At 35.8% G+C, this 27,204-nt stretch overlaps 2 protein-coding genes and 1 long non-coding RNA gene across 4 annotated transcripts; 1 reads left to right on the top strand and 2 right to left on the bottom strand.

The window, feature by feature from the left end:
* Positions 1 to 5,244: 5,244 nt before the first annotated feature.
* twist2 lies at positions 5,245 to 8,995 on the bottom strand. Of its 2 annotated transcripts, none has more exons than XM_058787366.1 (2): positions 8,137 to 8,995; positions 5,245 to 5,768 (listed from the first exon to the last, which is right to left on the bottom strand). In XM_058787366.1, the coding sequence occupies exon 1, from the start codon at positions 8,660 to 8,662 to the stop codon at positions 8,168 to 8,170; it is 495 nt and encodes a 164-aa protein (XP_058643349.1). In that variant the 5' UTR covers positions 8,663 to 8,995; the 3' UTR covers positions 5,245 to 5,768; positions 8,137 to 8,167. The 2 variants fall into 2 exon arrangements, with proteins under 2 accessions (XP_058643349.1, XP_058643350.1); XM_058787367.1 differs by lacking the exon at positions 5,245 to 5,768 and adding an exon at positions 5,789 to 6,650.
* Positions 8,996 to 9,888: 893 nt separating this feature from the next.
* Positions 9,889 to 15,266, top strand: LOC131547084 (uncharacterized). The gene is made up of 5 exons (XR_009272837.1): positions 9,889 to 10,104; positions 11,585 to 11,688; positions 12,780 to 12,987; positions 13,744 to 13,905; positions 15,132 to 15,266. It is a non-coding gene; the product is annotated as an uncharacterized LOC131547084 (long non-coding RNA).
* An 8,003-nt stretch (positions 15,267 to 23,269) lies between these two features.
* LOC131547587 (transcription factor 21) lies at positions 23,270 to 25,422 on the bottom strand. Its single transcript, XM_058788264.1, has 2 exons — positions 24,828 to 25,422; positions 23,270 to 23,582 (listed from the first exon to the last, which is right to left on the bottom strand). Exons 1-2 carry the CDS (start codon positions 25,420 to 25,422, stop codon positions 23,545 to 23,547), a joined length of 633 nt encoding a protein of 210 aa, XP_058644247.1. The 3' UTR covers positions 23,270 to 23,544.
* Positions 25,423 to 27,204: the final 1,782 nt, after the last annotated feature.

Here is a 27,204-nt window from a genome sequence, read left to right on the forward strand (position 1 = left end):
AACAGAAACTTTTCTTGTTTTGAATATCATGTTTTATATGCTTCATAGTTACCAACAGAGAGCTTTAATTAATGAGATGGATGAGCTGCAAAAACACATCTATCTCTCAATCTTTCAATTTGTATACACATCTATCTTTCTATCAACTCTCATATATATGTGAATGTATGTAAGAGAATCTGAGTTAAATCTGACTTTTTGTCTTAACCAGGCATGACTGGGAAAACCAAAATACGCCACACCGTTTTGTGGGTTGACTTGTTTCTAAGTAATTTGTCGTCCACACTTCAAGTGAAAACACTGCAGAATGCAATGAGATTTGACAGTGTGGTGTATGTGGTGTCATGCTAGAAAAGCTCCACCCACATTGCATTTTTACTTGTCCACATGTTCCACTTGGATATATATTAAATATCAAATATGTTCTGATTGGTTGCGATTGTATCAAAACTGCACAGAATTTTCACTTTTAGTGTAGCTAGCTAAATTGCTTGCTGGAAACTAGCACCGTGCTTGGTTATAGGGCATGGTGTATCAGTGGTTTGTATCATAATGAGAGAATAACAGCTCCTCACCTCAGTAGCCTGGTGTGACCTTTCTTCTAATGAAGAGGAAAGTGGTCTGGTGTGCGAGTGTGCAGTGGTATGAACCCACAGACGAGACGGGATCAGATTACCGCAGCCGGTGTGTGAGCTATTGCACCTTAGTTAACCATTGAACAATATTGCAAGTTGCCTGATCCAGTTAAGGTGATGAATTTCTGCTGTGTTGTGTACAAGGCCATATTTTTTGTTATATTTTACAGCTGCTCTCATTATACACATTGAATGAAGGCCTGAGACCGAATAGAGATGCTGGTGAATCATAATACAGAATTATGCAAAACCACTGATGAACGCTGAGTAACAGCCACATCAGTCCAGAGGTAATTTCCATAGCCTGGTCTGCATGTGTACAGCATACCAGCTTTTACAGCCACTTTAGTGTTTTAAGCCATTTTCTTGTCCAGTTTGATTCTGCCTCCAAGAGCAGCGGAAATCTCCCCAGTGGTGGAAAGACTGGAGGAATTTTAGAGAGGATGGTGGGGGGGGAGCGATGTGGCTGAGAAGTGTTTTTGGTGCTTCCCAGGGTGAAGGAAGAGGTGGTGTTGCTGGCAGTGGAAGACTGAAAGTCTGTTCCCTCTCACAGGTAATGGATGATAATAATAATAATAATAAGCATCATCTGTATAGTGCTTAATTTTTTTTTTTTAAAGCTCAAGGTCATTTCACAGTGAAATTACAAGCACATTCATTCAGAAATGAACATGAATGAAAACTACAAAAGTAGTGTTTTTTTTTTTTTTTTTTAACTTAGCTGGACACCTTCTTTGCTGGAAGTTTAAAATAGCATAGAATCTTTTCAAAGGTTATTTATGCTTTATGTACTTTGGTTGTTGGTAAAGTGTTGCTAAGCAGTTGCTAGGGTGGTTACTACAGACAGATTGTTACTTAGCTGGTTAGTTAAATTCAGCAGTTAGAATCATCCATTAAGGTCTTCAATAATGTAAATAGGTAGTTAGAGACCATTTATTAGGGTCTTTAATAAAAATAGCATTAGTTAATTGGTTACTTAGTTAGGAATTATACATTAGGGTCTTTGAAAATTTCAGATTTCAATTGTTAGTTAAGAATTTATTTATATAGTGATGAATCATTTAGGGTCTTTAGAATTTTCAGTAGTTAGTTGTTAGTTAAGAATCATCCAATATGATTTTCAAAAACATCAATAGTTAGTTATTTAATTAGTGAAGAAAGAATCTTTCATTAGGGTTTTTATTATTTTCAATAGTTAGGAATCATCCATTAGGGCTCTTTTGAAATTTTGACAGGTCCCTTGATGTCCTGATCTTACCTCCCACTACTATTTTTTTCTTTTTTCTTTTTATCTTCTCTCTTTTCTAAGTATGTGACAGTCTAGAGCTTTTCAGAACGGTTATTTTCCACCATAATCCCTTCCTGGCTTTTTGGATTGTTTATAATAAACATAAATATCTCCACCTGTTGTTCCCAGATGAAACTCTCTCAGTGTACAGCACTCCACCTGTGCCGGGACACCTGCCCTATAGACGCTTTGTCCCAGAACGCATGTTCGTAACACTGTCTGAATCTACTGTCCTTCGACCATGTCCTGATTTGATCTGCTGGTCGGTGATTCAGTGCAGACGTTTGTATGCGATCTAAGGCCAAACATGTGCTGCATTGCCACGTCATCTACACTAGAGCACGGATGCTGTCCTGCGGGTTCGTATATTGTACACGTGGAGCTGTTTTAGGGCAAGAAGGCCAGGATCAGCCTCAGATGAGTGTTATGGGATCACTCATCTCGATTCCGATTATTGTCATCCGGAGAGCCTTAAAATCAGCAATTTGTGTTCCCTCACAAGAATATAATTTTCTATACTAGCTACAAACTTTTGTTCGCTGCACATAATATTATGAAATATTAAAGCAATAAGCCACTCAAGGCCATGGGTAATTATTTGAGATATTTTGAAAAACACTGGAGTCTAAACACTGTACCCCACCGAATTTCATTTTTTGGAACAAAAAAAAAAAAAAAAAAAACATATTCCACAGAAGAAAGAAAGAATTACACAAGGGTGAATTGACAAAATATTGACCTATTGTTTGATATATTGGGGTTGTTTGCCTCTAGCTTTAAGTTTAATAGTAGAAAAAAAGCCTTCCGCTAAGAATGCTAATATAATTCATTAGGCCCACTGTAGACTGTTTATGGTGTAGCTTAGCACATTAATATCAATGTGAGGCCACAGGTGTGTTGTATTTATTAGCATTTTACAACAGTTTTTAGCAAGGCTCACCGAATCAGAAGTTCGAGTGAAGTTAGAGAGCTAGCAGATTTTGTCTTGTAGCTAGATGATTCCTCTGTAACTTATAGTTTACTATCAACACAGAAGGTAAGAGTAAGCCACTAGGGTGGTAACCTACAAATCTGATTCTGGGTTTAGCAGAAGGAAATTTGTGTCCAGCCAGGGCCCACCCCCACAGTGTAATGTAACCTTGGCATTAGCTTGAACATGAAATCCTTTCTGCGGCGCATGCAGCGTAAACCTTTACTTTATCCGTTTTACTGCAAATTAAAATTTTGTTGCTTTTTCCGTCTGATTTTACGGGAAACATCTGGGGCTCGCACCACTCCGTAACTGTGGCCCGAGGCATTCTGGCTCAGAAGGAAGGCGGGAATAATGAGACATTATCAAACACGCTGCTGATGGATACGCACTCTCTCTCAACACACAAGCTTTTTTATTATTATAACTTTTTTTTTTTTTTTTTTTTAATCCATTTGCCTCTCACATCATTTAGATTGTCTATTAATGATGGGATATCCAAATCTTTTCCACAAATCGTTTTTTTTTTTTTTTCAAATCAGTGATTCTTTTACGTCATGACGTTATAGGTCTATTTAATCACGGCTTTGCTTATTACTTGCTCTAAAACGTAACAATAAAGCCTTTTGTAACCATATGTTGCTCATTTATTAAGTCATTTATAGCCTATGTAAAATCGTTGTGTTTCTGTTTTGATCCAGACACAAAGATATTTTTGGTTGAGACTGGGGGATTGACAGACTAGACGTGTGAATCCATTTTACTGTATCAAAACTAAAACTGCTCTTGCATTCCGTATACACTGTTTATTAATTGTTGCTCTATGCACCAGATGGACGTCTTTCGTCGCGACGTCAAGCAGCTCTCGAGACTCCTGCGTTCAGTTCGTTTCCGCTGCGGTTGCAGAGATTTGCGCAGGTGCACAGAATAAAGGGAAAGGGAGAGGTGTGTATGCTATCTAACGGTTGGTTCTCACTCTTCACCTCAGTTTTCAGTTTTTTTTTTTCTTTCTTCTTTTCTTTCTTTGGGTTTCCCCGTCACCACAAGTGAATATTTAAGAACTTTTATTTTTAAACTGCAGCTGTTTTCTCGTAAGCGTATCTCTATATTTGGGTCAATGGCGAGTAGCTATTTTGTTTGTCAGTATGACACCTTTCCTATTTTCAATTTTTGAAGTAAAATTAATTTTCATATTTTTGTAGGGGTTAATAAGGTCTAACTGCCATGAGATTATTAAAAAAAAAAAAAAAGTTTACTTATTGTAGCCTATCGCATAATCTTTTATTATTATTTCCTTTAAAAATAAGCACTGAAGCAATTATGTTTTAAAACATTAACTTTTAAAATAGTTACTTTTGTGAAATCAAAACAAGTGTGGCATAACAAGCAGGCAGGAAGTAATTTTGTTGTCATGTGACAAGAAAACCATAACACAAAGAGAGGACCTTTGATGGTTAAACCACCACATCATTAGAGTCATAAAATCCCCTTTTTTTATTGAAAATGATATTCAGAAATGTACAAAACTAACATGAATGCTGTTTTAAACTAACTATTTTTACCTATTAAAACTATTTTATATTTTTAAACAATTTTTTTTTTTTTTTTTATAGTCTCAGACATCCCTACAGGTCATTGACCCATATAGCCTGCAGACATACAGCCTATCTGATGTAAAGGTTCCTGACAAAGTTCAATAGTTGACTTCAATTATTAGGCTATTTAAAGCTCTAAAATACCCTAAAATCAAATAAATTGATAAAAGCAAACAAAATAATAAACACAACCTTTTAAATAGTTATTAAGTGCCGTAAAACTGCAAATAAAAGTTTTCTTATTTAGTGTGTTGTGATTTAACGCCATCAGACGTTTTAAAAAGCAGAGTTAAATTATTCTTGAACAGGCCCACAGAACAACGGAGCTTTTATCAAATATTAATGCCTCAACAGGAGTCATTTCTTTTAGATTTCTATCAAGCTAAGCCTGGGAAAATGAGATGTAAACAATTAAATGCTTTGCGAGCATTGGTGTAGATTTAAAGGAGAAATGAAAAGGTCTGGTAGGGGTCCGGTATTTAAATGCGGTGGTTATCTGCGGTTGTTAAAGCATTTGCCTCCAGCCGTCTGGATTCAGTGATTTCTTCTTATTAAAGCGGACAAGCTTTTTTTTATAAGCTTAGGGGTAAAACTGGCTGGACTTTCTCTTCGGCTAATGAACCTGCACTGTTTTATAACAGTTTCTTTTTGTAACAAAATAAGGGGAAAATCTGAATGTTCTTTACTGTAGTGAAAACTGGCATATCTCTAGGGTGATGATGTGGACAAATCAAAGTGTTCAGCCTACGTGTTCAAAAATATGTTTTAATAAATAAGCAAAATGTACAATGGACGGAAATCGAAAAATGTTGCATAGGAAAAATCAAATGTATGCATTCATCCATGCAGCGTACTTCAAGAAAGTATTGCTCTAAATTGCATTGGTCCCTTAAAAAAGCTGACAATACTCACAGGTAGCCTATGTACAATACTTTTTTGTTCATATATATATATATATATATATACATATATATATAAACTCTTCTGTTTAGAGACAAACACGCAATATAGTTTCCATACAGATTACAGATGGCCTTCCTTTACTATCACCATGGCGACATTTAAGAATAACTTGTGAAAAAGATTAAATGTATTTGACGACACAGGAGATGTCATCTACGTTTCCTCTAAGTATATAAAAAGCTCCTTTCGTTGTGTCCTTCATGAGGATGCTCAAGTCCGTAGGTGTATCTACTGAATGTCCTTTGGCCACGTCATTGAGGTTTAGAGGTTCATCAATAAATCCTTTGGTGTCTTCAGAATTAGTGGAAGTAAACAGTCTGTGGAAGAAAAGAAAAGCATTACTAAGAAAGGTTCAAAAATCTGCTGCTTTATATCAAATAGCCCTGAAACTTCAATGCCGGATTTTTCTACGAAGGCCTAAAGCTTCAAGATTTGCTTGAGGTTGAACGCACAGCCTTGGATTAAAATGTAGAGAAATGGGAAGCTATTAATGATCCCATTATTTAATTCTGAGTGGGAGCACATGCTTGCACAGGAAAAGGCTTGGTTCAAACATGTTACACAAATCCCAGGTGGAATTACGTCACTGGAAAATAACTGTTTTAGGAGGTCATTTGGTTTGAAACGCGAAGCCGTACACCTGCCTTTAATCTGACTTCTCAGTAGCACATATCACTTTATGCAAATAAATGCAAAAGAATACAACCTAATGTCATCACAAGGATTGAGTTGAACATTTTTTTGACAGCTGTGTGTTGTGTTGTCTTGATTGATGGAGGCCTAATCCAGCACATATAACGAAACCTCCAGCTTTATCCAGCTAGACTCAGTTGGGATGATTCAAATGAATTACTCATTTTATATTTTTAATATCCTATTGGTGATATAAAACAGGACTGTATTCAGTATTATAGAGACATGCAGCTTCATAACAACAAATACCACAGGATATAACTAATAAATTGGAGACTTGCATGCATATTTTAGTTAATTAAAAAGTAAATGAAAATACATTTTAAATTAAAAATCACAGAATTATTTTTAGTAATTGCTCATATTGTATCACATTTTAGCCTGAAAGATTTCAGCCTTGCCTTAAAGATGTCAGTCTTTGGTTTCAGTGGTTACGGTGCACTTATTTCACAAGCATAAACATGGTTTAGGTGGCAGCGCACCTTCTCACTTAAAAATCAAGCTTCCTGTAGAAACAAAAAGAACGTCACTTCCTGATGTCATACAGCAGAATCTTTTAGATCAACTGAGCACCGTTCTTCATCACACAGGTGCTTTAAAGAACGCCAGACACTGATCTGAAGAACGCAAGAGCTTTTTTAGTCTCCCAGACTGAACGTTTATTTTTACGAGTGTAGACTAAGATGTTTTTTTTTTTTAGTGTTTTCAGAGAACCTTAGTTTCTTCGTTCGTAGCCTATATAAAAACGTTCGAATACATCTAGTTTTTCATCAGTCATGATCATTTTTTTCCGTTTCTCTCTTTGCGCTTTGTAACCAGTTTTTAAATCACCGGGGAAATGTGAGTTTTATTCACTAAAGGGAAAATGTTCCACTACATATAAATGATCCGTGAGGAGCTTCTCACGGTTGGGTTGTTATTCGTTTCGTAAGATCGACGATATAATATGAATATGTTTATTATTCCTGGATAAAAGTCTGAAACGCTTTGGCCCGGTGTGATATGAACTTAACCGAGCAAAATGAGAATCCAGCGTTTGTTTTCTTTGTTATTTGTAAATATAGGCTAGATTATTGCCATACTGTCTGTGATTTTACCAGAAATGTTTGACTCTATATAAGCTTTAGCAGTCAAGGAATGTGTAATCAGCCAGTTCTCAAAATAATTAGGATGAACTTTCATTTCTTACTTTAAATGCGCGCGATTGTTTACTGTTTTGAGGCTTTTACGATTTTACGTTTGTATATAAAGCATAATAATTAACCATATAGGCTGTTTCCTCCCATATTAATTTAGTCAAAATGGCATATCGTGACCTCTGGCATTTCTGTTATAATCGCTGAGATGCCACTGGTTTATGTCCTAAAGCAGGCCTAACTTTAAAAAAAAACTTTTTTCTGTGACAACAGTTTGAATTGAATACCCCCGTGATAGCTATAATTGTCCTCTACTTTGATATTATTATGTTAATATATATCCTAGGGTATCTTATACAGCCATTCTATAACAATAAACAATCAAAATAAATAGGACTTAGTCTAGCATTTTAAATCAACATTCTTTATATATATATATATATATATATATGTATATATATTTCTAATTATTTTGTATTATAAACTGTAAAATAATCAAAATGCTTTTTTGAGCTTGGCCTCAGGAGGATGTAAACATTCCTTAAGTGGAATCGGTTCAGGTTACTGCTGTAGCACATCATATGTCCGCCCATCAGAATAGTAACAAAATAATGTTCAAATATTTTTTCAATAATTATAAAACTTTAACTATCTAAACAAATCTAAATGAGAATTGTTATGGTGTCAAGAGGATATAGTGCTGCGTTCGCGCACTGAACTGTCAGTGTCAGTTGTCCAGAACAGCTGGAGTTTCTCTAAAAGCCTAGTGTTACTACAGTAACGCAGTAAAAGTTATCAAAGAGCTAGCCCGACAATATGAGATCGTCTTGAGCTGAATTGGCATCTTTCTACCCACCCTTTCGGCATTGTACGGACGAGTGTCTCCGTTAGTGGGACGCAGACATCGACCACGCGCCCTCCATCCTCCACACCGAGAAGGCGTAACTGAGTCTCTCGTGCGCGACGTAGCTGCAGCTCGACATCTTGCTGTCCATCTCGTCGCTCTGCAGCACCTGACAGAGGAAATCAATGTACCTGGAGGCGAGCTTGAGCGTCTGGATCTTGCTGAGTTTATCCGAGGGGAGCGTGGGGATGATTTTGCGCAAAGACGCGAAGGCGTCGTTCAGCGACTGAGTCCGTTGCCTCTCCCTGACGTTCGCCAGAACGCGCTGGTTCTGCAGCTCCTCAAACGACTGAGTGCTGCTCGGACTCGGCTTTTTGCTCCGTTTATTCACGGAGCTCGGGCTACTGCCGTCCTCGCTCGACTTTTTACTCTGTCTCCTCTTCCTCCCGAACCTTTTCTGCTGCTGTCTGTCCAACTCCTCCTCGCTGGTCACCAGGCTGTCCACTGGGGAGACGGGAGAGCTTGAACTCTCTTCCATTTCTTTTTTAAAGAAATGAGAAGGTCGAGGAGAAAACGCGCTCTCCACCTTCGAATCTGTGCTTACACCGTTATATCCGTGCGTTTTGCTGGGGTTAGTTTGTCCCGAAGTCCCGAAGTCCCGAGACTGCGCCTCCACTTCCAGAAGCAGAGCTTGGCAAAGTTTTCCTCCCGCAGGAAGTTTTTTCCTAATTTTTTGGGAAACTTTATCCTAGTCTCTGATGCTAAATACTAGCGTGAATGGAGGGGGAGGAAGCGCTGCTCTCTGATTGGTGGACTAATAAACGAGGAGGACCAGTCTAAAGTTACACTGCACCTCTCCACCGGCTGCCACTCAAATTATATCCCACTCTTAGATCGATACTCTCAGTTTTGATACTCTCATGTGTCAATCTCGCACTGTAAAAAAAAACACAAACATTTAAATGGAAAAAGAATGTAAAACGGTGCAGTAAAAACGGGAAAGTATTATGGTAAAAATGATATTATGAAATTATAAGATAATAATGTAAGAAATTACGTTGTAGGCTACTTCTAAAATGTTTTTAGATTATCTCAATAATTATCTCACGTTTGAAATGCTCCAGTGTATATTGTAATATAAGTATAAGCCAATATGTAATGTTGTAAAATATCGTTTAATTTTTTTTTTCTTTTTAGGTAAAAAGTAGAAACCGTCTAATATATGAGGAAAGTAGATTCCTTTCTTTAGATTTTACTTGAAAGGTATTTTTATTTTTGTTATCTGATTTATTTATTTATTTAATGCCTTTTAAATTATTTTCTACACTGTAAAAAGTGATAAGTTGACTTAACTTAAAAAAATTGAGGAAACCCGTTGCCTTAAAATTTTAAAGTAAATTATAATTTAAAAATAAGTTAAGTGAATTGTCAAGTTCACTTAACTTTTTTTTTAAATTATTATTTACTTAATTTTAAGGAAACGGGTTTCCTCAGTTTTTTTAAGTTAAGTCAACTTATCACTTTTTACAGTGTAAGAGCAGTTGTCACTTTTTGTGTGAATATTTCTTAATTTCTCAAGAAATTATTAAATATTTTAAAATGAATGTATGCAATTATAAATAATACAATGTACACTATACTTCTGAAAATGTTTTTAGGAGAAAACAATCAAACACTACAATGCAGATTATATTTAACAAAGCAATATGGTAAAATGTTGTCGAATATTTTTTTCTATTGGTAAAAAGTAGTAATTACCTTATAATTTATGAGGTAAGTAGATTTCTATAATTTATTGCATTACAGTTTTTTTATATATATATATATTAACAAAAATTTGTTGTCTGTTTTATTTATTTGTTCATTCATTTATTTATTTTATAAGACAGATCGGGGCTAGTTGACACTTTTACTTCAGTGAATATTTCTCAAAAAAACCTACTGAGCATTTCCACCGTTACTGCTCTAGAAAAAAATGGGGTAAGTTGTCACAATGTAACCAGCCTATTATAGGCTTTACAAAATATGCATATGGTAAAACAGACACAAAACAACTTATAATCAGTGTTGGGCTAGTTACTCAAAGAATGTAATGTATTACTCATAGTTACTCCTTTCAAAAGTAATATTGTTACTTTACTTATTACTTTCTGGCAACAGTAATTAGTTACACTACTAGTTACATTACTTTTTCTTCACGCCCCACAGAAGTTGTAACTGTGTATCTTCCAGATAAAATTCTTCTAGTATGTTACTAACAACATATTTCTGCCTCATCATTTGACCAAAATCCACATTGGATCGCAGTCAGAAGTTATTACAAACACTCAATAGTGATTGATAGTGGCATTCAAGTAGAAGTGTTGTATTCATCTCATTAATTGTCATGTGTAGCTTGAAGTAATTTTTCCGTTACCCATATGTGATCAAGTTTTGTTATGTATTTTATCAAATCACATTAGTTTGTAAGAAACTGTTTAATTTTCCAAAAATATTTTAAATTATATTAATATAATGTACCACATGCTGATCAGAGGGATGTAATGCCAGAGTAAAGTAACGCCACAACTTACACAACAGATCTTTTTTCCTGACAAAATCAATATAATGCAATATTTCTATCTGCTGAATGTAAGCTTTTCCATATTCCAAGCTTGCCTGCTGCACTGGGGACATCACATGCATGTGCGAGTCATGAAAATTATGAAAATAAATCTAGGAATTATTTGATTGTTAGATTTTAAATCAGCGGGGTTGAGGCATCAAAAGTAACTAAGCTGTTTTATGGAAAGTAACTGTAATATTATTACTGAAATCTTATTAGTAATTAGTTACACTACTAGTTACTGCAAAAAGTAATATTATTACAGTAACTAAATTACTATAATTTTAAAAATTCACAAAAATGTGTAAGATTACAACAGTTTTCATTTTTCAAGCTATGCGTTGAATTTTCATACGGAAAGTCCACCGTTAATGTTTAAGGTCATTATTTTTTAGTTTTTTTTCATGGTTATTAAGATGCCACGAAAAGTCTCTCACCTCTTTGAGATGTAGCACACAGTAGATGAATTTCTTTGCAAGCATTTCTTCACGCCATCCTTTCAAGTCAGATGAAAGACCTCTTCCTATTGTTTTCAGAATAAGTCCAAGGTTTCACAATACCCTAAACACATGTAGGAGTCGGCCTGTTGTGAAGAACTTTTGGCAAAGCCTCACAGGCTTTTGCTCTTACACGGCCATTTGAATGCTGGGCCTGGACTGTCTCTTTGAATAAGACAATAATAACGCATGTCAGATTTCTTTTACCAGTGTCCAGTGTTCAAAAGGGGCTTTGGGATGTTTTGTATAAGGCAGCAGTTTGGTCACATTTGTAAGGTTTTCAATTGTAAATTATGCCTTATTTCAGAAAGAAGATTTGTTTCCCTTTGATTTATGTATGTAATCCACATGTGAACAGATGACTGACACTTGGGCCGAAGCCAGCGAGAATAGCCTTGAGGATGCTCAGATGATCTCCATGTCCACTCTGGTTAAAACATGGACGTTCTGAAAGGATTTTCGGTGAGGGATGTTTATGGTTTCGGAGCTTCAAGATAATGCAACATGAATGCTTCTCAATCAAAGAGTTTGAAGCAATTATAGTTTTACATGCTACAAAATCTCTAATATAAAGAAAGAAGAAAATTGTTGAATGTGTCAACCGGCATTTACATATGTTCTACAAACAAACAATGTAAAAACCATCTGCCACATTGATATTACTCAAGAACATGTTAATGTAGATCGAATCTCAAATCCCGAATGGAATTTTCTGCTTCATCTCCTCTCCTGTTCTACACTGGACAGACTGAACTCGTTTAGACGAGTAGTTAATCCAAAACTGAAAATTCATAATTTACATACTATCATGACCAGAACTGTGTGCCTTTTTTCTTCTGTACACTCTTAAAGAAAATTTTCCAAAATATGGTTTTCGCAGCAGTGCCACAGTAGAACAGTTTTTGGTTTCCCAAATAACCTTTCAGCCAACGGTTCATAAAAGAGCCACATTTCTTAGTGTGAAGAACATTTTAATAACCTAAATAAGCATTATAAAGTACCTTTTGAGCAATGGTAATGTTCCAGTGATGTTCTACATGGAACCGATGCCAATTCATGAGGGGTGAACACAAAAGATTAATTTTGTCTTCCATATAATGAAAATAAATGAGAATTGGTGATGTTAAGCTCCGAAAAATCACGTAAAAATACCATAAGTCTATATCCAGGTGAAACTAACAGACTAAAGGTTTATAAATAAAAAGGTTCTTTATTGGCATTCAACATCCATGGAACCTTTGCATTGCACCGAAGGTTCTTTTTAATGGAAAAGTTTCTTTAGGTTATTAAGAATGTTCTTCACACCAAGAAAAATTGAGTCTTTTAAGCACGGTTCACGGAAAGATTCTTTGGAGAACCAAAAATGGTTCTTCACCGCAAAACTGCCCGTTTGGCACCTTATTTTTAAAAGTGTACATACAGTAATTTCTCCTCTGAAACGGCATTGGTTTGGAACGACATGAAGGTGAGTAAATATGACCAGATTTTTATTTTTGGGTGAACTATGGGTGAAGTACCTGCCTTTGATAAACACTTTTTGGATTTTCCAACAGGATGAAGGATCGGCCGATTGGGAAGAATGAACATCTTCTGTCCTGTAATTCATAGTGAAAGGATAAGAGAGACATTGACATGTGCCCAACTTTGAAGCCTGTTTCCCCCTGGCCTGACCCGCTCCATCAACACGGCTGCTTCAGATAGACTCCATATGGCCCAGCGGCACAGCACAGCCTCTCCGGTCCGAAATCTCGTGACTTACAGGTATATATACGCCGTAATAGCATATAGATTTCTTCGAAGGCCCCAGCAGGGGCAGGTCGGGTACCATCTGACCCAGCCGGCAGGTTCTGGAGATGACCCGCATCAGATCAAAGATATGCCGTGCCATATTTCACTCTGCTAAGATGACGTGTTTATATCTCTTCGACACTTCCAAATCAGCTCCACATGGCCTGGAACTCTTTAATAAGCTGAAATCCTTTCTGCAGCAGCCTGTCACATCAACCTGCAGATGTTTGCAGGCCGATTTTAGATTCAGAAACAAATAGAAAAGGCATGCAGAAGACAATCTGGTGGTCTTACAGTTTTAGTGATAATTGAAACCTCACAGAGTGTGACATGCGTAATGTTAATTAGTTAGAGATATTCTGGGAAGAATTGTGGACTGTCTGAGAGATGTGATGAATATTATAGTCCTGATGAAGGTGTTAGAACTCAGTCTAAGCCGCACAGAGGAACCTAATATGTGACTGTGTTTTGTAAGGGCACAGTCAATATATCAGTGCATATAGGTCTGTCTCTATTAGCCAATGCATCGAAATGGTTTTCCAGTGCCAAGATGAACAAAAGATGCTCACACACAGCTGTTTTTCATTGATATCAGTGCAACGTCTTTTCCTGAAAGTGCAGTCAGTCTTGATATGACTGCTGCTGCTACAACTGGAAATGACACAACACTTGCATAAAATGTAATCCTCTAAATGTGCTTTTCTATGACGATTCCCTTTATCTTTTCAGCAAGTAGCTGAGGATCAACAGATGCCTTGTTCCTCACTCTGTGGATGTGGTGTGAAGATGGCATGCCTTGGTGAACCAACAGTGCAAACGTGTTCTTACAAACATTGATGTTTGCATGGATAATCTAATGTTTGCGTATGCAAAGTCATGAACTTCGTGCAGGTATCCTTAAAATGCAGCGGCCCCAAAATGTATTTTCACATTTACATTACGGGTCTAAAGACTGGAATACAGTAATTATTATTTTTTTTTTAATGTTTTTTAAGTCTCTTATACTCACCAAGGCTGATGAAAATACCGTAAAAAAAAAGAATATTCTGAAATATTATTACAGTTTAAAAGAACAGTTTTCTAATTGGATATATTTTAATATATTATTTATTCCTGTGATGGCAAAGCTGAATTTTCAATCTCATTACTCCAGTCTTCAGTGTCACATGATCCTTCAGAAATAATTCCCATGTGCTGATTTGCTGCTCAAGACACTTTTTAAATTTTTTTATTATCAGTGTGAAAAAGAGTTGTGCTGCTTTATATTTTTGTGGATAGTGTGATATACCACTCTACAAAACAAATAAGATGTAAAATTGATCAAAAGTGACAGTAAAAAAAATTTTATGTTACAAAGGATTTATATTTCAAATAAATGCTGTTTAAATGCAGCAATATTTATAATTCCATTTTAAAATATATTCAAATGGAAAACAGTTATTTTAAATTGTAATAATACTTCCCAATATTACAAATTCATGATTGTCAGTACAATTTTCTAGCAAAACATTTCACATAAATTGAAAAAAGTTAGATTTTGAGTGCTGAAACAATAGATATGGCGTTAAAAATAAAGGAAAAAAATTGCTGTACACTTTGTGGTCAAACATTAATGGATCATGTTCATAGTTAAAGTGATGAACTACACCTTTGTGAACTTGTGTACATCCACTAAAATCAATAAAAGTCAATATGCAAATTTTTAACCGTGGCTTAAGTAATTGAGTGGGGTCACTGCATTTTTATTAATCTGATTGTGTTTTATTTTATTGTTCGTTTAATACAAAGCATTGTTTCAGGGGTGGCACTGTTTGCTGTGGTCATTAAAATAAAAAAATGCTGAAAGTCGAATGTTTAAACTGTCTTTGTAAAATGTAAATGCTTTCCTATAGTGGAATGAGCTTTGCCCCCCTGCGGCGTTAACTCGCACTCTAAGGCAGTTTGGCCTCTCATTCATCCATATGACTGTGTTTTCTAGCAACCCCAGTGACAAGGTGTTTCTAAAATTGCATTAGAGGTCCTTCATAAATGTTTCATTAGGGAGTATGTAGCAGCTTGAAGCATTTAGGTTTGTTTAATGTGATGCAGATTGTTTAACCCTCTCCTCCTGCTTTCAGGACCGGTGCTGCGCTGGTGTTACGTGGTCTTGGTCCGGGGTGTCTGGTGCCCGAGAGCACTTTCAACCGAAGGAAAGCAAACGGAGTAAAGCACGTCCATTATATGCAATGGCCTGGACCCTGACAAGCAAGTGCTGTTATGTTTTAGTAGCTGTTCTTGAAATAGCTTCACATTTGCAAAGAATATTTTGAACGCTGTGAGATGCGTGTAAATGTCATATGTTTTTCATAACAAAATGCAGATTTCGAAAGTAAACAGCACTGTGTATCTCTCCAGAAAACATCTTTGATCCATCTCAGGAATTGATCTGTATCGCAATTTGTTTGAACAGAAGACGTTTCTTAGTCATCGTAGAGGACGTGTGTTCTTTGAACCATAAAATAGATTATGCACATTGTAATTTATTCCATGTTCAAACCCATTGTCATGACTTCACAGTTGCAGAGCACAGAACTTGTTGTAGCAATTGAGAATTACAGTCAGTGTTGGTGTGGCTCCAGCCCCCGCACAAACTCTTGCACAAACACTGCAGGCTAATGAGAGGGGCAGTTGTGATGTTGGTGCTAAGGTTAGTCTCAGGTTCACAGGGCCGTGTGGGCACAGGTGGCCCGTCTAAGTGCTCTGAACTTGGGCAAACATGGCCTGTTTGCCCTACTGATTGGCCTGGACTGGCCTAGAGGAAAGTCTGAGTCATGATTGATGTAAACGCAACAAGTACATTTACAGTAAACTGTCAGGTTAAAGTAGTCTTAGAAAGCCAAAAAAAAAAAAATCTGCACTGGCGAGTGGGTGTCTTTTAAAAAGGGTGTATTTTCTAGTTTAATAAACTGACATAATTTGGCACATATTTAAGTCTTTTTAATAATACATTATATATAATAAATAATATACTTAAATTATATTTTATTGTATGTATAATATTTTTAATTTATTTGTATAATTTATTTATTACGTTTATAATATCATAGTATATATTTCCAAATATTTCTTCATCATATACTGTGTGTGTGTGCGCGTGTATACATATACTGTGTTCATATATAGTTCATAATATGATAAAAAATAATATATACAATACAATATGCTTTATTTTATTTCTTTGTATTATTTATTAATTTATATATTTTTTTATTTATTAATTTGGTCACACTTTATTTTAAGATCCAATTGCTATTAACAAACAATTAATTTGCTCTTTATCAATAGTTATAGTTGTTAAGTTTAGGTAGGATGTAGAATGTGGTCATGCAGAATGTGTGCTTCATAAGTACTAATAAACAGCCAATATGTTAATAATAGCCATGCTAATAAGCAACTAATTAATAAGGGAAATTGGTCCCTAAACTAAAGTGTTACAATTAATTTTATTTCATAAAATCATAGCTTATATTTCCAAATATTTCTTCATTAAAATGTGCATATTTGCTTAAATAGCTAATTGGAAACTCTAGTAGTGATTGCAATTACGCTTCAAGAGATAAAAATGTATCTTCATAAAAGTGTTAAAAATATAGTATATATAAAATAAAAGTTTGCATCAGCTATTTCTGTCAGGACCACTATCGTCAAAGATGATTGACAGTTAACATACAGTTTGGATTAGCGGTATGTTTCAGTTCTGGGCAAGAATTCCCTGCGCATCCATGCAGCCTAGCATGAATGAGAGCAGCGATAACCCCCCAGGGTAAACAGAACAGAACCAACGAAAGTATGCAGATATCGTTAAAGTTCAGTAATTTTTGTACATTTTAGAATTAGTCTGATTCAAAGGAGAATCAGAAGGCTGGATCCTGACTGACAGAGGAGGAGTTGGGGATGGGGGAGGGTAATCAGCTATTGAGCAATGCGAAAACTGCTGATAAACTGAGGGACCTTATATATGGATGCTTAGATAGGTGTCATATCCCTTTAGGTAGATGGGGATCAGCTGAGAGTCAGCCGATGAAAGCTTGACTAACGTGACCTGCCAGAACTAACGCTACGCTTGATTTATTGTTATAATTCATATTTTCACATGTATATGAGGGACAGTGGCACTCATTTTGTAGAATAACAAAAATCAACAACAACAAAAATCCGTATATTTGGTCTCAAAAGATTTTGCATGCAAAAGTTATTTACGGTTTTGTGTAGCCGACTGATGATGTGGATTATAAAAGAATGTAATCCATTTACAGATGTCAGCTGTGATGTTTGCTAATGCTAATGCAAGCAGTCCAGTGAGCCAAGTTTCTCTACAATAGATCTTATGACACACATTTTCACCATGTGTTTGCTATAATTGTTATCAGCATAACAAAATGACATGAATTTCAGAATGACTCAGTATTTGGTTTGTCTCCCTTTTGTTTTAATGTCAGCAGCATGAGAGATGACATGATCTTTCAATAGAAGCAAGAAAAGTCGCTTGATCAATGTCACTAATTTACTTATTTGATTAGCGACCAAGAAATACTGCAGAAAATGAAATATTTCTCCATTTTATGGCATTTCAAAACAGCTTATCTTTCTTTTGTTAAAACTTTCCAGGTTTAAAGGAATAGTTCACCCAAAAATAAATTTGCTGAAGATATACTCACTCTCAGGCCATCCAAGATGTAGATGAGTTTGTTTCTTTATCTGAACAGATTTGGAGAAGTGTAGCATTACATCACTTGCTCACCAATGGCTCCTCTGTAGTGAATGGGTGCCGTCAGAATGAGAGTCCAAACAGCTGATAAAAACACCCCAATATTCCACACCACTCCAGTCCATCAATTAACATCTTCATAACCGAAAAGTTGCATGTTTGTAAGAAACAAATACATCTGTAACTTAAAACCGCTGCTTCCGGTCCTTTATCCAAAATATTGCTTTCTCCAGTGAAAAGTTGTTTCATGTGAATCAGGAGAGATCAAACACCATTTGCAAGTGAAATCAGTCCAAAAAAACTGTTATATAATGTATACAATTATGTTGGCGGATTTTGATGTGAGAGGATAACAGGAGATGGACTTTGTCACTGGAGGAAGAGTTATTGATTAATAAGCCAGAAGCTCAAATGCTTTAATGATGGATTTGTTTCCTACAACCATGTAGCTTTTTGCTTCACAAGATGTTAACTGATGGACTGGAGTGGTGTGGATTATTGTGATGTTTTTATCAGCTATTTGGACTCTCATTCTGACGGCACCCATTCACTGCAGAGGATCCATTGATGAGCAAGTGATGTAATGCTACATTTCTCCAAATCTGTTTCAGTGAAGAAACAAATTCATCTGCATCTTGTCAATTTCAGCAAATTTCATTTTTGGGTGAGCTATTCCTTGAACTAAATGGATCCATATTTTCAATGTTGGTTCAGACTTTTGGACTCCACTAGCTAAGTAGCTACACAGATAGACGATAACAAAAAAACACTTTGTTAATAAATACGTTCTAATTGGTTCTGTAATGATATAAACACACTGAATCCTTTCCCCTTGTTTTTTTTAAAAAAAGCTTTCCGGATATAAAGCATGCTGTGATTTCGATTGAGTGAGAAAGGCTGCAAACCCTGAAGGTATTTTTTAAAATGGCTCATATACCCCTGTGGCAATGAAACCTTGACATTCCCAAAATGTATTTTAAAGAAAAATGCATATCTCCCCACTTAGCAAATGGCAGTCACTATCTCAGTGTATGTGTGTGTGTGTGTGTGTGTGTGTGTAGGCCTTGAGAGGCCCGGGGTAATGAGCAAAGCAGGTGGATCATTTAAAATGTGTTTCACAGCTATCTCAGATCAGCAGAGCGAGCGTGGCGGTGCATATGCACGTGCAGATCAATTACTCGAAAGCACTGTAGTATCGTCTAAATAACTGTGTGTGAATGAACATCCCCTCTGCTATTGCATAAACAGACCTTGACTCAATGTTTGATGGTGTCCCAAAAGATTTCCAGGGTGTCTGTGTAAATAATTCAATCAATGGTGTTTGTTTCGTAAACGACAGTTCCAATTTGTGAAGGTATGGTGATGTTTTCTAGTGTTTGAGAGCTGTGGCTACAACTGCCCTCAGTATTTTATCCTTGTTTAGACATCTATTATTTTGATTAGAGAGGCTTTACGTGACAGTTGATTTGAAGTGAGCGTGTATATTCCTTGAATACCATAATCGTTGATGGTTGATATCCTATTGGAAGCCTGCTTTCAGAGGAAGTGATGTCATAATCATGTTTAGAGAAGTGAAATGCACAATAAACACACCTGCCTGGAAGACTCCAGTCCTTATCCTTCCTGACACAAGTGTGACGATCAGCTTAGGTCGAATGGCCAGACAATAAACAAACCCCGCTGCTAAAAGAAACAAGGCGAAACATCATGAAGCTGTCAGGATACAAGTGTTTATTGGGCTTCATTGATTTTTTCCATTTTATTTCATTGCTGAATTATAGCACTAATCCTGTAAACACAAGAGACGGATGAGCAACACACAACGTTTTAGCACTGTAAGTGTTTCACAGACTGTAATGGAGCTCTAGACTGTGTCCATTAAACTGTTTCGCAATATTCTGATACTAAATACTGTTTAGGCATTTTAAAGTTTGACAGTCTTTTCCTCCAGCACATTTAAAGGAATGCAATAGTTTAGCCAAAAATATATATTTAAAAAAAATTTTTTTTTTGAAGTTTATCACATCTGAAAAGTAAAAGAAAAAAGTAATCCATGCAGTTTTGTGTATTACCAGATTAAAAAAAAAAAAAAAAAAAAAAAAAAGGGCACATCATTGATTGCAAAAAGGCACCAATTCTTATGTGTGTTGTGACTGAATATTTAGTTTTTAATTTTTTTTTTATATATAGTTTTATATATAGTTTTAATTTTTTATATATATATATATAGTCATATGGACTACTTTTATAACAATTTTATAAAGCATAATGCTTATATTATTATGTATAGCTGCATGAGTCATCAAAATAAAACTGAAATTGCTATATGGCTTAGTGTGATTATTAAATTGTAAAAGCTGTGATTTAATTCAATAAACATATCCACTGCATGTTTCAGAGTTACTTTATTTCTGTCAAAATAAAAGTTTGGTTGTTTAACATTTTAAAATGAATAAATAAACATAGCCATATATATTAGTATTGCAATTTTACAGTTGTAAATTATTAAATCATTTTTCTTAAATACTTGATTTGTTCATAATAGTAATTTTTCATATTTCAAATATTTAATAATAATAATTATTATTATTTATATTATTATATAGTCATATTTATATATAACATAATTTTGGGCCTTTTTTTTAACCTTTGTTTATATAGCACTTTATACAATACAGATTGTTTCAAAGCAGCTTTACAGTATTAAACAGGAAAATAGTGTGTTGATAGTGCAAGAGGATTGTGCAACCCCACAAACAAACAAAGCAAAACTGAATTCTTTTTTAAAATCTCAATTCCATTTTTTTCCCAAACCGTGAAGCACTATTATAATGCTTTTAACTTAATTATTTTATTTAATTAAAGACAACTATAGTCACTATGAACTGCTATTATATGCAGAAGAGGTGCATAAAAATTCTTTCAAAATGCATGAAAAATAAATAAATAATGACTGAATTTTCATTTTGGGGACAGTTAAGTAAGTCATTTAAAAGAAAAACGATAGATAAATGAACTAACCACTAGATGGCGATAATAATGACCCAGTGTTATTTCTTATTGCATTATTATTTTTCATGCTACATTCTTTAAGAATTCCTGTGCAGAAGATCAACTAACAGCACTGTGACAGCACGCGCATAACAAGTCCAGCTCGTTTGAGTCAGTACAGTAAGCACGAGTCCCAAAGGTAAATCGGATCTCCACCTGTACGCCCCACTTGAGCTCTACATTGCTCTGACAGCACGGAGCACTAAAACACAGACCTTCTCAGGGTCATTCAACATGTAATAAGGGACGTAACTCAGGCTGTAATTGAAGCCGCCGGTATTGTAATAGTGCAGCAGGGCTTGTGTTATATTGTGATCGATGGCCGGAGCGCATGCGGGGAGTCATCACACACCTGCTGCTGCCTCCAGAGATGGAGCTGGGGCTCTGGTAAGAACATCACCCTGGATGGAGGAGTCAGCCAAATACATAAATGAAGTCAATACCAATCTCCAAAGACTCTGACTGCAATGCTACGGCCTTAAGAATCCATTCAACTCGAACTCCTGCAGTTATGGAGCAGCTCTAATGGTCTGTGTGAAAATGATTCACATTCTTAAAAAGAAAAGAAAATTTTGAAGAAGAGTTTCTTTCAATTTGAGGAGTAAATGATGACCAAATTTTGAGCGAACTGAAACTGGTTATATCCTTGGAGACCAAAAATGGTTGCTCTATTGCATTGCTGTGAAAACCCCCTTTTGGAACATTTTATTTTTAAGAGTGCAGGTGAAGTTACACAGGAACCAAATCCATAAGGACCACCCCTATTTTACTGTAAGCGGGATCTCTGAGGCCAGACGTTCAGGGGGTTGAAACCTGCCCGACAGACTGAGACTATAATTAGCTTCCCATACCACAAAACACTCCAGTTTAATTATATCCACCGAGGGCCATTAGCAGTGGAGAAATTGCACTTGCAAAGACTTAAAGACGTATTTTACACACCTCACCTGAAAGGTAAATGTGCTGGATGTTTCGCTCCTGCTAGCTTTTTCTCAGAGAATCTGCTCCGCTCGTCTATAATCCAAACACCATCATGCATTCGCTCCTATAATAGTGGCGTTCTGTTTGTAAGTGACTACAGTTTGAGAGTTCCCTCGAGAGACTTTTAAAACAAAAGGGAAATGGCTAAAACAAATGTGGCCTCTTAGTAGGGGACTGTTGGGAAGCAAATTCAGTGTTACACTCTCAGTGTTACAAAAAAAGGTACAGAATCTCGCACTGGAGCAAATACCATTTCAGTACTAATATGTACATTTTAAGTACCTTTAAGGTACGAATATGCACTCTTTAGGCATAAAAGTTTACCTTTTGAAAAGGTAGTGCCTCAGTGACAGCTTTTATATTTTTTATATTTAGATGTGCAGGTCTGCAGGATGATGATGCATCAGCTAATGTGGTAGCTAATAGAATCACTTGCTAAAGTAGATGTCATAGCACAAAATGTAAAATTATTCAAAGAGGCTTACCCCAATTAAACTTTTGATATCATTCTTATTATTATTAGTGTATTTTAAAGTGTCATTAATGTAAAATACTTAAACTATTTAAAATTGCATTTTGAAAATGTATTCAAATACTTGAAAAACAGATGACAAAGCAGAATAAAAGAGATGCATCTGAAAGGTCAATTTATGATTTTATATACAAAGCATATGAATATTTACATAATTGAACTAAAGATGTCATAATTAAATGATTTCACTTATAGCTTTTAATGAAAAGTGAAAATGTCATAGAAATATTTAAAAACAATAAATATTACTCTTAAAAATAATAATTTTAACAACATGCCACTTGGGGACTTTTGTGGCCATTCTGGGGGTTCATCCTACCTCAAGTATCTTATTTGAACTTTTTACTTAAAAATAAGATCCCTCATTAGCAAATATACATAAAACAAACTTTGATATTCATAATACATAACATAATACAGTAAATAAACAAAGATCTGATATTTTCCAGAGACACAAAATTAGATCACTTAACCTCAAAACTGATTTAATCTCACAAATGTTGATATTCAGATGAAATGACAATATTTAAAATAGCATAGCCATTCATCAAGTGTTGAGATCTTGCCCGATATCTTACAATAAATTAAACAGGCAAAAAAAGTTTCTAAAAATCACTTTTAAATCACAAAGTAATCAAAAGCATTTTATATATTTTAATTTATGCACATTTTTACAAATATTTTTTGTATTTATATATTTTTTAAAATAAATAATCATATAAAATTCAATCACACAACGTTAAAAGAAAGACCAAAAAAAAAAAAGAGAACATTTTTAATAAATAAAAAGAATAAATTAACAAATAAATACTGCTGTGATCAAATTATTTCACGTCTGTCACTGCTCTAAATCTGAATGCGGTTGTCAGGCACATTGCCAGGCCAAACCCTTTCGATTTGCTTTCAGCAGTGAAGCACATGGAAACAAATTCGAATTGCTGCCCTTTTGCCATTCTCTCATCTTGCACACGGGCACAAGTGCCACGGCTTTGTCCCGATAAGGCCTCATTCACAACAAACAACGCACGTCTGGATGAGCAAAAGGGGGCCTGATTCTAACCCACAACAAATTAGAATATAAAAAGTGTCCTGAGTGCCAGGAGGTGTAACGCGGTGAGAAGTCTGCAGATGTCGCGCAGTCGTCGTGCCATGGCACCATTGAAGAGGAGCGTGAGAAAGGAGGGAGAGGCGGCATCTCTCTTCACGGCCCATGCTGCAGTTAATCCCACTTTATCCAAGAGAGCCGAGCTGTCAGATCTGGAGTTGGAGAGCACAAAAGCAGAGCAAACATGAGGCTTTAGATACATTTTAATGACCATTTAACAAGTCGCTGGTCTAAGGCTAACAAAGGCACACTTATTCATTAAAACCCTTCCCCTTGAAGAGCTGGAACCCTGGGATGTGGTTAACTGAAGTACACAGCTCCCTTTCAGCTCAGTCAAAATACTTGTGTCTTAGAAAAGGAAGTTTTTGAAAACGGATTGGACAGCTGGGAATAAACTGCACAGTCAATATAAACAATGGGGAACTGTTTAATCATGTAAAACAACGCCTGTTTGAGTGACATAAGCCCTACCGAGGACCTATTTGCATAATAAACAAGTCATTTACCTCATATGCCCCGCAAACAAGGGGAAGGAAACATTTGTGTGCATGTGGATAAATATCCAGTCTGTTCCTAATACTACAAAATGCTGGTTTAAATGAATAAAACTGCTGCAGTGACACTAAGACTGCACAAATGTTTGATCTAAATTTCCTGTCATGTTTTTAAAATGATCAGATGTTTTTCTAAACCAGTGAGGGATTAAATGATTTAGTACATGTTTATTTGATTTGCTGTTTATATATATATATAAAATGAACCGGTTCATAATGTTCGGGAAGCAGACAACACCCTTCGCTTCATATGTTTTTGATTCAATACAAGGAGTTCTTACAAGTGAATTAGATGACACTGTTCACGTTATGAGTAAGCTACAGATTTCTGAAAACAGAGCCGGTTCACAAGAGGCATTCATTTGGGTTCGCGCTGTTTGATTCAAGAATCTGTTTATACGAGTCATTCATTCAGCAATTAGACTGCACTGTTGGCGCTGTATATTTTTGATTCAAAGAACCGGTTCATAGGAATCGTTCCGTTTGAAATTCAGTCGTTTCCGCTTTTAAAAATGTATATAAAATTTTCAATTCAACTTTTTGCTCAAATTCTATTTATTTATTTTAATAGGCTATTTGAATAAATTAAACTAGTAAACAATACACTCTTTTTCTTTTCACTAATGATCTCAAACTATGGCCAACAATTTAGGCCTACACTGTGAAAATAACAAAAATTGTAAGGAAAAAAAAAAGTTTACTGGAGTAGGACCTATATCTTAATCTTTCTACTTCAAAATGTTACATTTAATTCAGTGCCTTAGCCTACTTGGCTTTTCGTTGTAAGCAATTTCTGAGTAAAAGTTGTTTCTACGCCATTTATATGTTTTACTGTCATCTTACCGCTTGTGTTCCAGATGGCATTGGTATGATTCTTATAGCCGTTCTTCATGCATTCATCGACGTATGACTTGGGGTCACAGCCTGACATGAGGATTTCCCTAAGCAGGGCGATGTAAGCGATGGCCAGTCTTAAGGTGTCTATTTTGGAGAGTCTTTTCTCGTAGGGGAAGGTGGGCACGTGGCAGCGCAGCTCCTCAAACGCGGAGTTGATGCTGAGCATCCTCTTCCTCTCCCGGATGTTGGCGGCGTGGCGCTGCACCTTGTACGGATGATGGGCCGTCAAGCGCCGCTGCTGCTGCTGCTGCCTGCGCTTGCCGATCTCATGGGGCTCGTCCACTAAGGAGCTGTCCACTTCAGCACCGACCTCCAGCTGCGGAGACTGCGAGTCTAAGTCCGTGAAGGTCAGCTGAGCCTCGGGGAACACGGACTGACACCCGAAAGAGGACCAGGGCGACAGCTGACCTGTCATTGCGCTGCAGTCAAACAGCAGCGTGTCCAGCTGAGACTGGAACTGGAAGTTGGGGTCCATTTGGCCCCAGAAGGCAAAGTCCGTGGCAGCATCTTGAGCATCGAAATCAAAAAATATGTCTTCCATTTTTCTTCAGATGTCACTAAAACCGCGCTTGTGATGTTTGAGCTCTAACTACCGTGCGTCAACTGGGCAGCGCTGTGCGTAATGGCCATTAAATAGCTCCAGGTCTCGCCGCAGGGTGCTTGTCTCTATTCAGCAGGTTTGAAAAGGAGCTCATTAGGACGCGTGCTTCCTCCTAATGACTCTCTGTCATTTCAAAAGCACTGGACGGCATCGGTGGATGCTCAGAGCACGTGTCCAATCATAAAGTTATCTTAAGCTGTTTCCTATTCGGTTTAAGCAGTGGACTAATATTTACTGCACCAAATGGACGATCTGAAGTATTTGCTTTATGTCATTAAATTGTTAGTTTAGTCGTCTGGAACATGGGTGGCCAAAGTCCTAAACACCTGTCTTATATGGCCATGCTTCACCATCTGATGTAGAAATTATTTATACTTCAAAAACATAACCACTCTCATTTATATGCCATTTATTATTTTTCTTTCGCGATGCCATTGCAAGAAGGATGCCATAAACAAAAATACAATGAGACACTGTAAATAGGCCACAAGAATCCTGACATTTTCACATTATTCGGGACGAAATTTTCTATGACATTTTACATGAAATTGATATGTTAACAGTTCGACTAAATGAAAATGTTCATCCTCACACTTTACATAGGTCTGCTGTGCGGGACTCTTGGTGATTCTTCAGGTAATTTAACTGATTTCAATAACACAAGCAAATCCCGTTTTGTCTCTTTATGTCTTAAAACAGTGTTGTTTACATCAGGTGAATCCTAAAACTCATGCAAAGAATGTTATTTCATAAACGTGTTTTCTTAGAAGAAGTGATTGTGATATTAGAAGAAGTGATATTTTCATTTATTTTACCTGTTTTTTCCATATTTATTTGTTTATTTGTTTGTTAAATTTCTCCCGCTGCTCAGCAGGGATAACTACGATAGCCTAACATATTAACCTGAAATTCTATCGTTATTTTTGCGGTATAAGAAACAAATAATTATTTTTACATTTTAAAATATTTAAATAAATGTTTTAAAATTGTCATTAGATTTTCCATATTTAAATAATTAATTTGACGCATTTAGCAAGTGAAATGGCTTACTTTTAATCAATGCATTGTTGAATTAGCCTACATGTTGTAAGTAGCCTAATTATTCATAATAATTTGTAAATTATATTTTCGAATGATTTTTATTGACGTAATTGACACTTAACTTTTATTACAAAAATTTAAATAAATTCAATAAACAAGCTTTTATATTTTCATATTGAGAGGACAAACAACAATGAAATAAAAATTATTCTTGTTTTTTTTCTTCGTTTCATTTTCAACATCTCTTAATAAATGTTTAATAGGGTTTTCAGTCTGCTGTTTTTTTTTTGTTTTTGTTTTTTTTTAAAGATGTACCATGCCAAATTTAGTAAAGAAGCACGCCATAATACAAAAGCACAACCATTTTGTTTGTAATTAAAATCTTTATTATAATGCCTTTTGTTCTCAATTATACGTTAGATTTTAATTGTCTGATACAGAATCTTGTGTTTAAACCTGAAGTGGATTCTGAGGAAAGGCTTGTCAGAACCTTCTGCTCTGCAGACAGCAGGCAGCCTGACACTCAAGAATACTGCTGTCAGATGCAGAGATCCAGCCATTCTCCACATCACAACAAAACACTCAACTATTTAGACTTGGAAAGACCATAGAGACCGTCAGAAAGCTTGTAAATCTACAAATCTTTGTACAAAATGAAAATGGTCAGTCAAAAATGTAATC

This window comes from Onychostoma macrolepis, chromosome 09, assembly GCF_012432095.1.
Source record: "Onychostoma macrolepis isolate SWU-2019 chromosome 09, ASM1243209v1, whole genome shotgun sequence".
Classification (NCBI taxonomy): domain Eukaryota; kingdom Metazoa; phylum Chordata; class Actinopteri; order Cypriniformes; family Cyprinidae; genus Onychostoma; species Onychostoma macrolepis.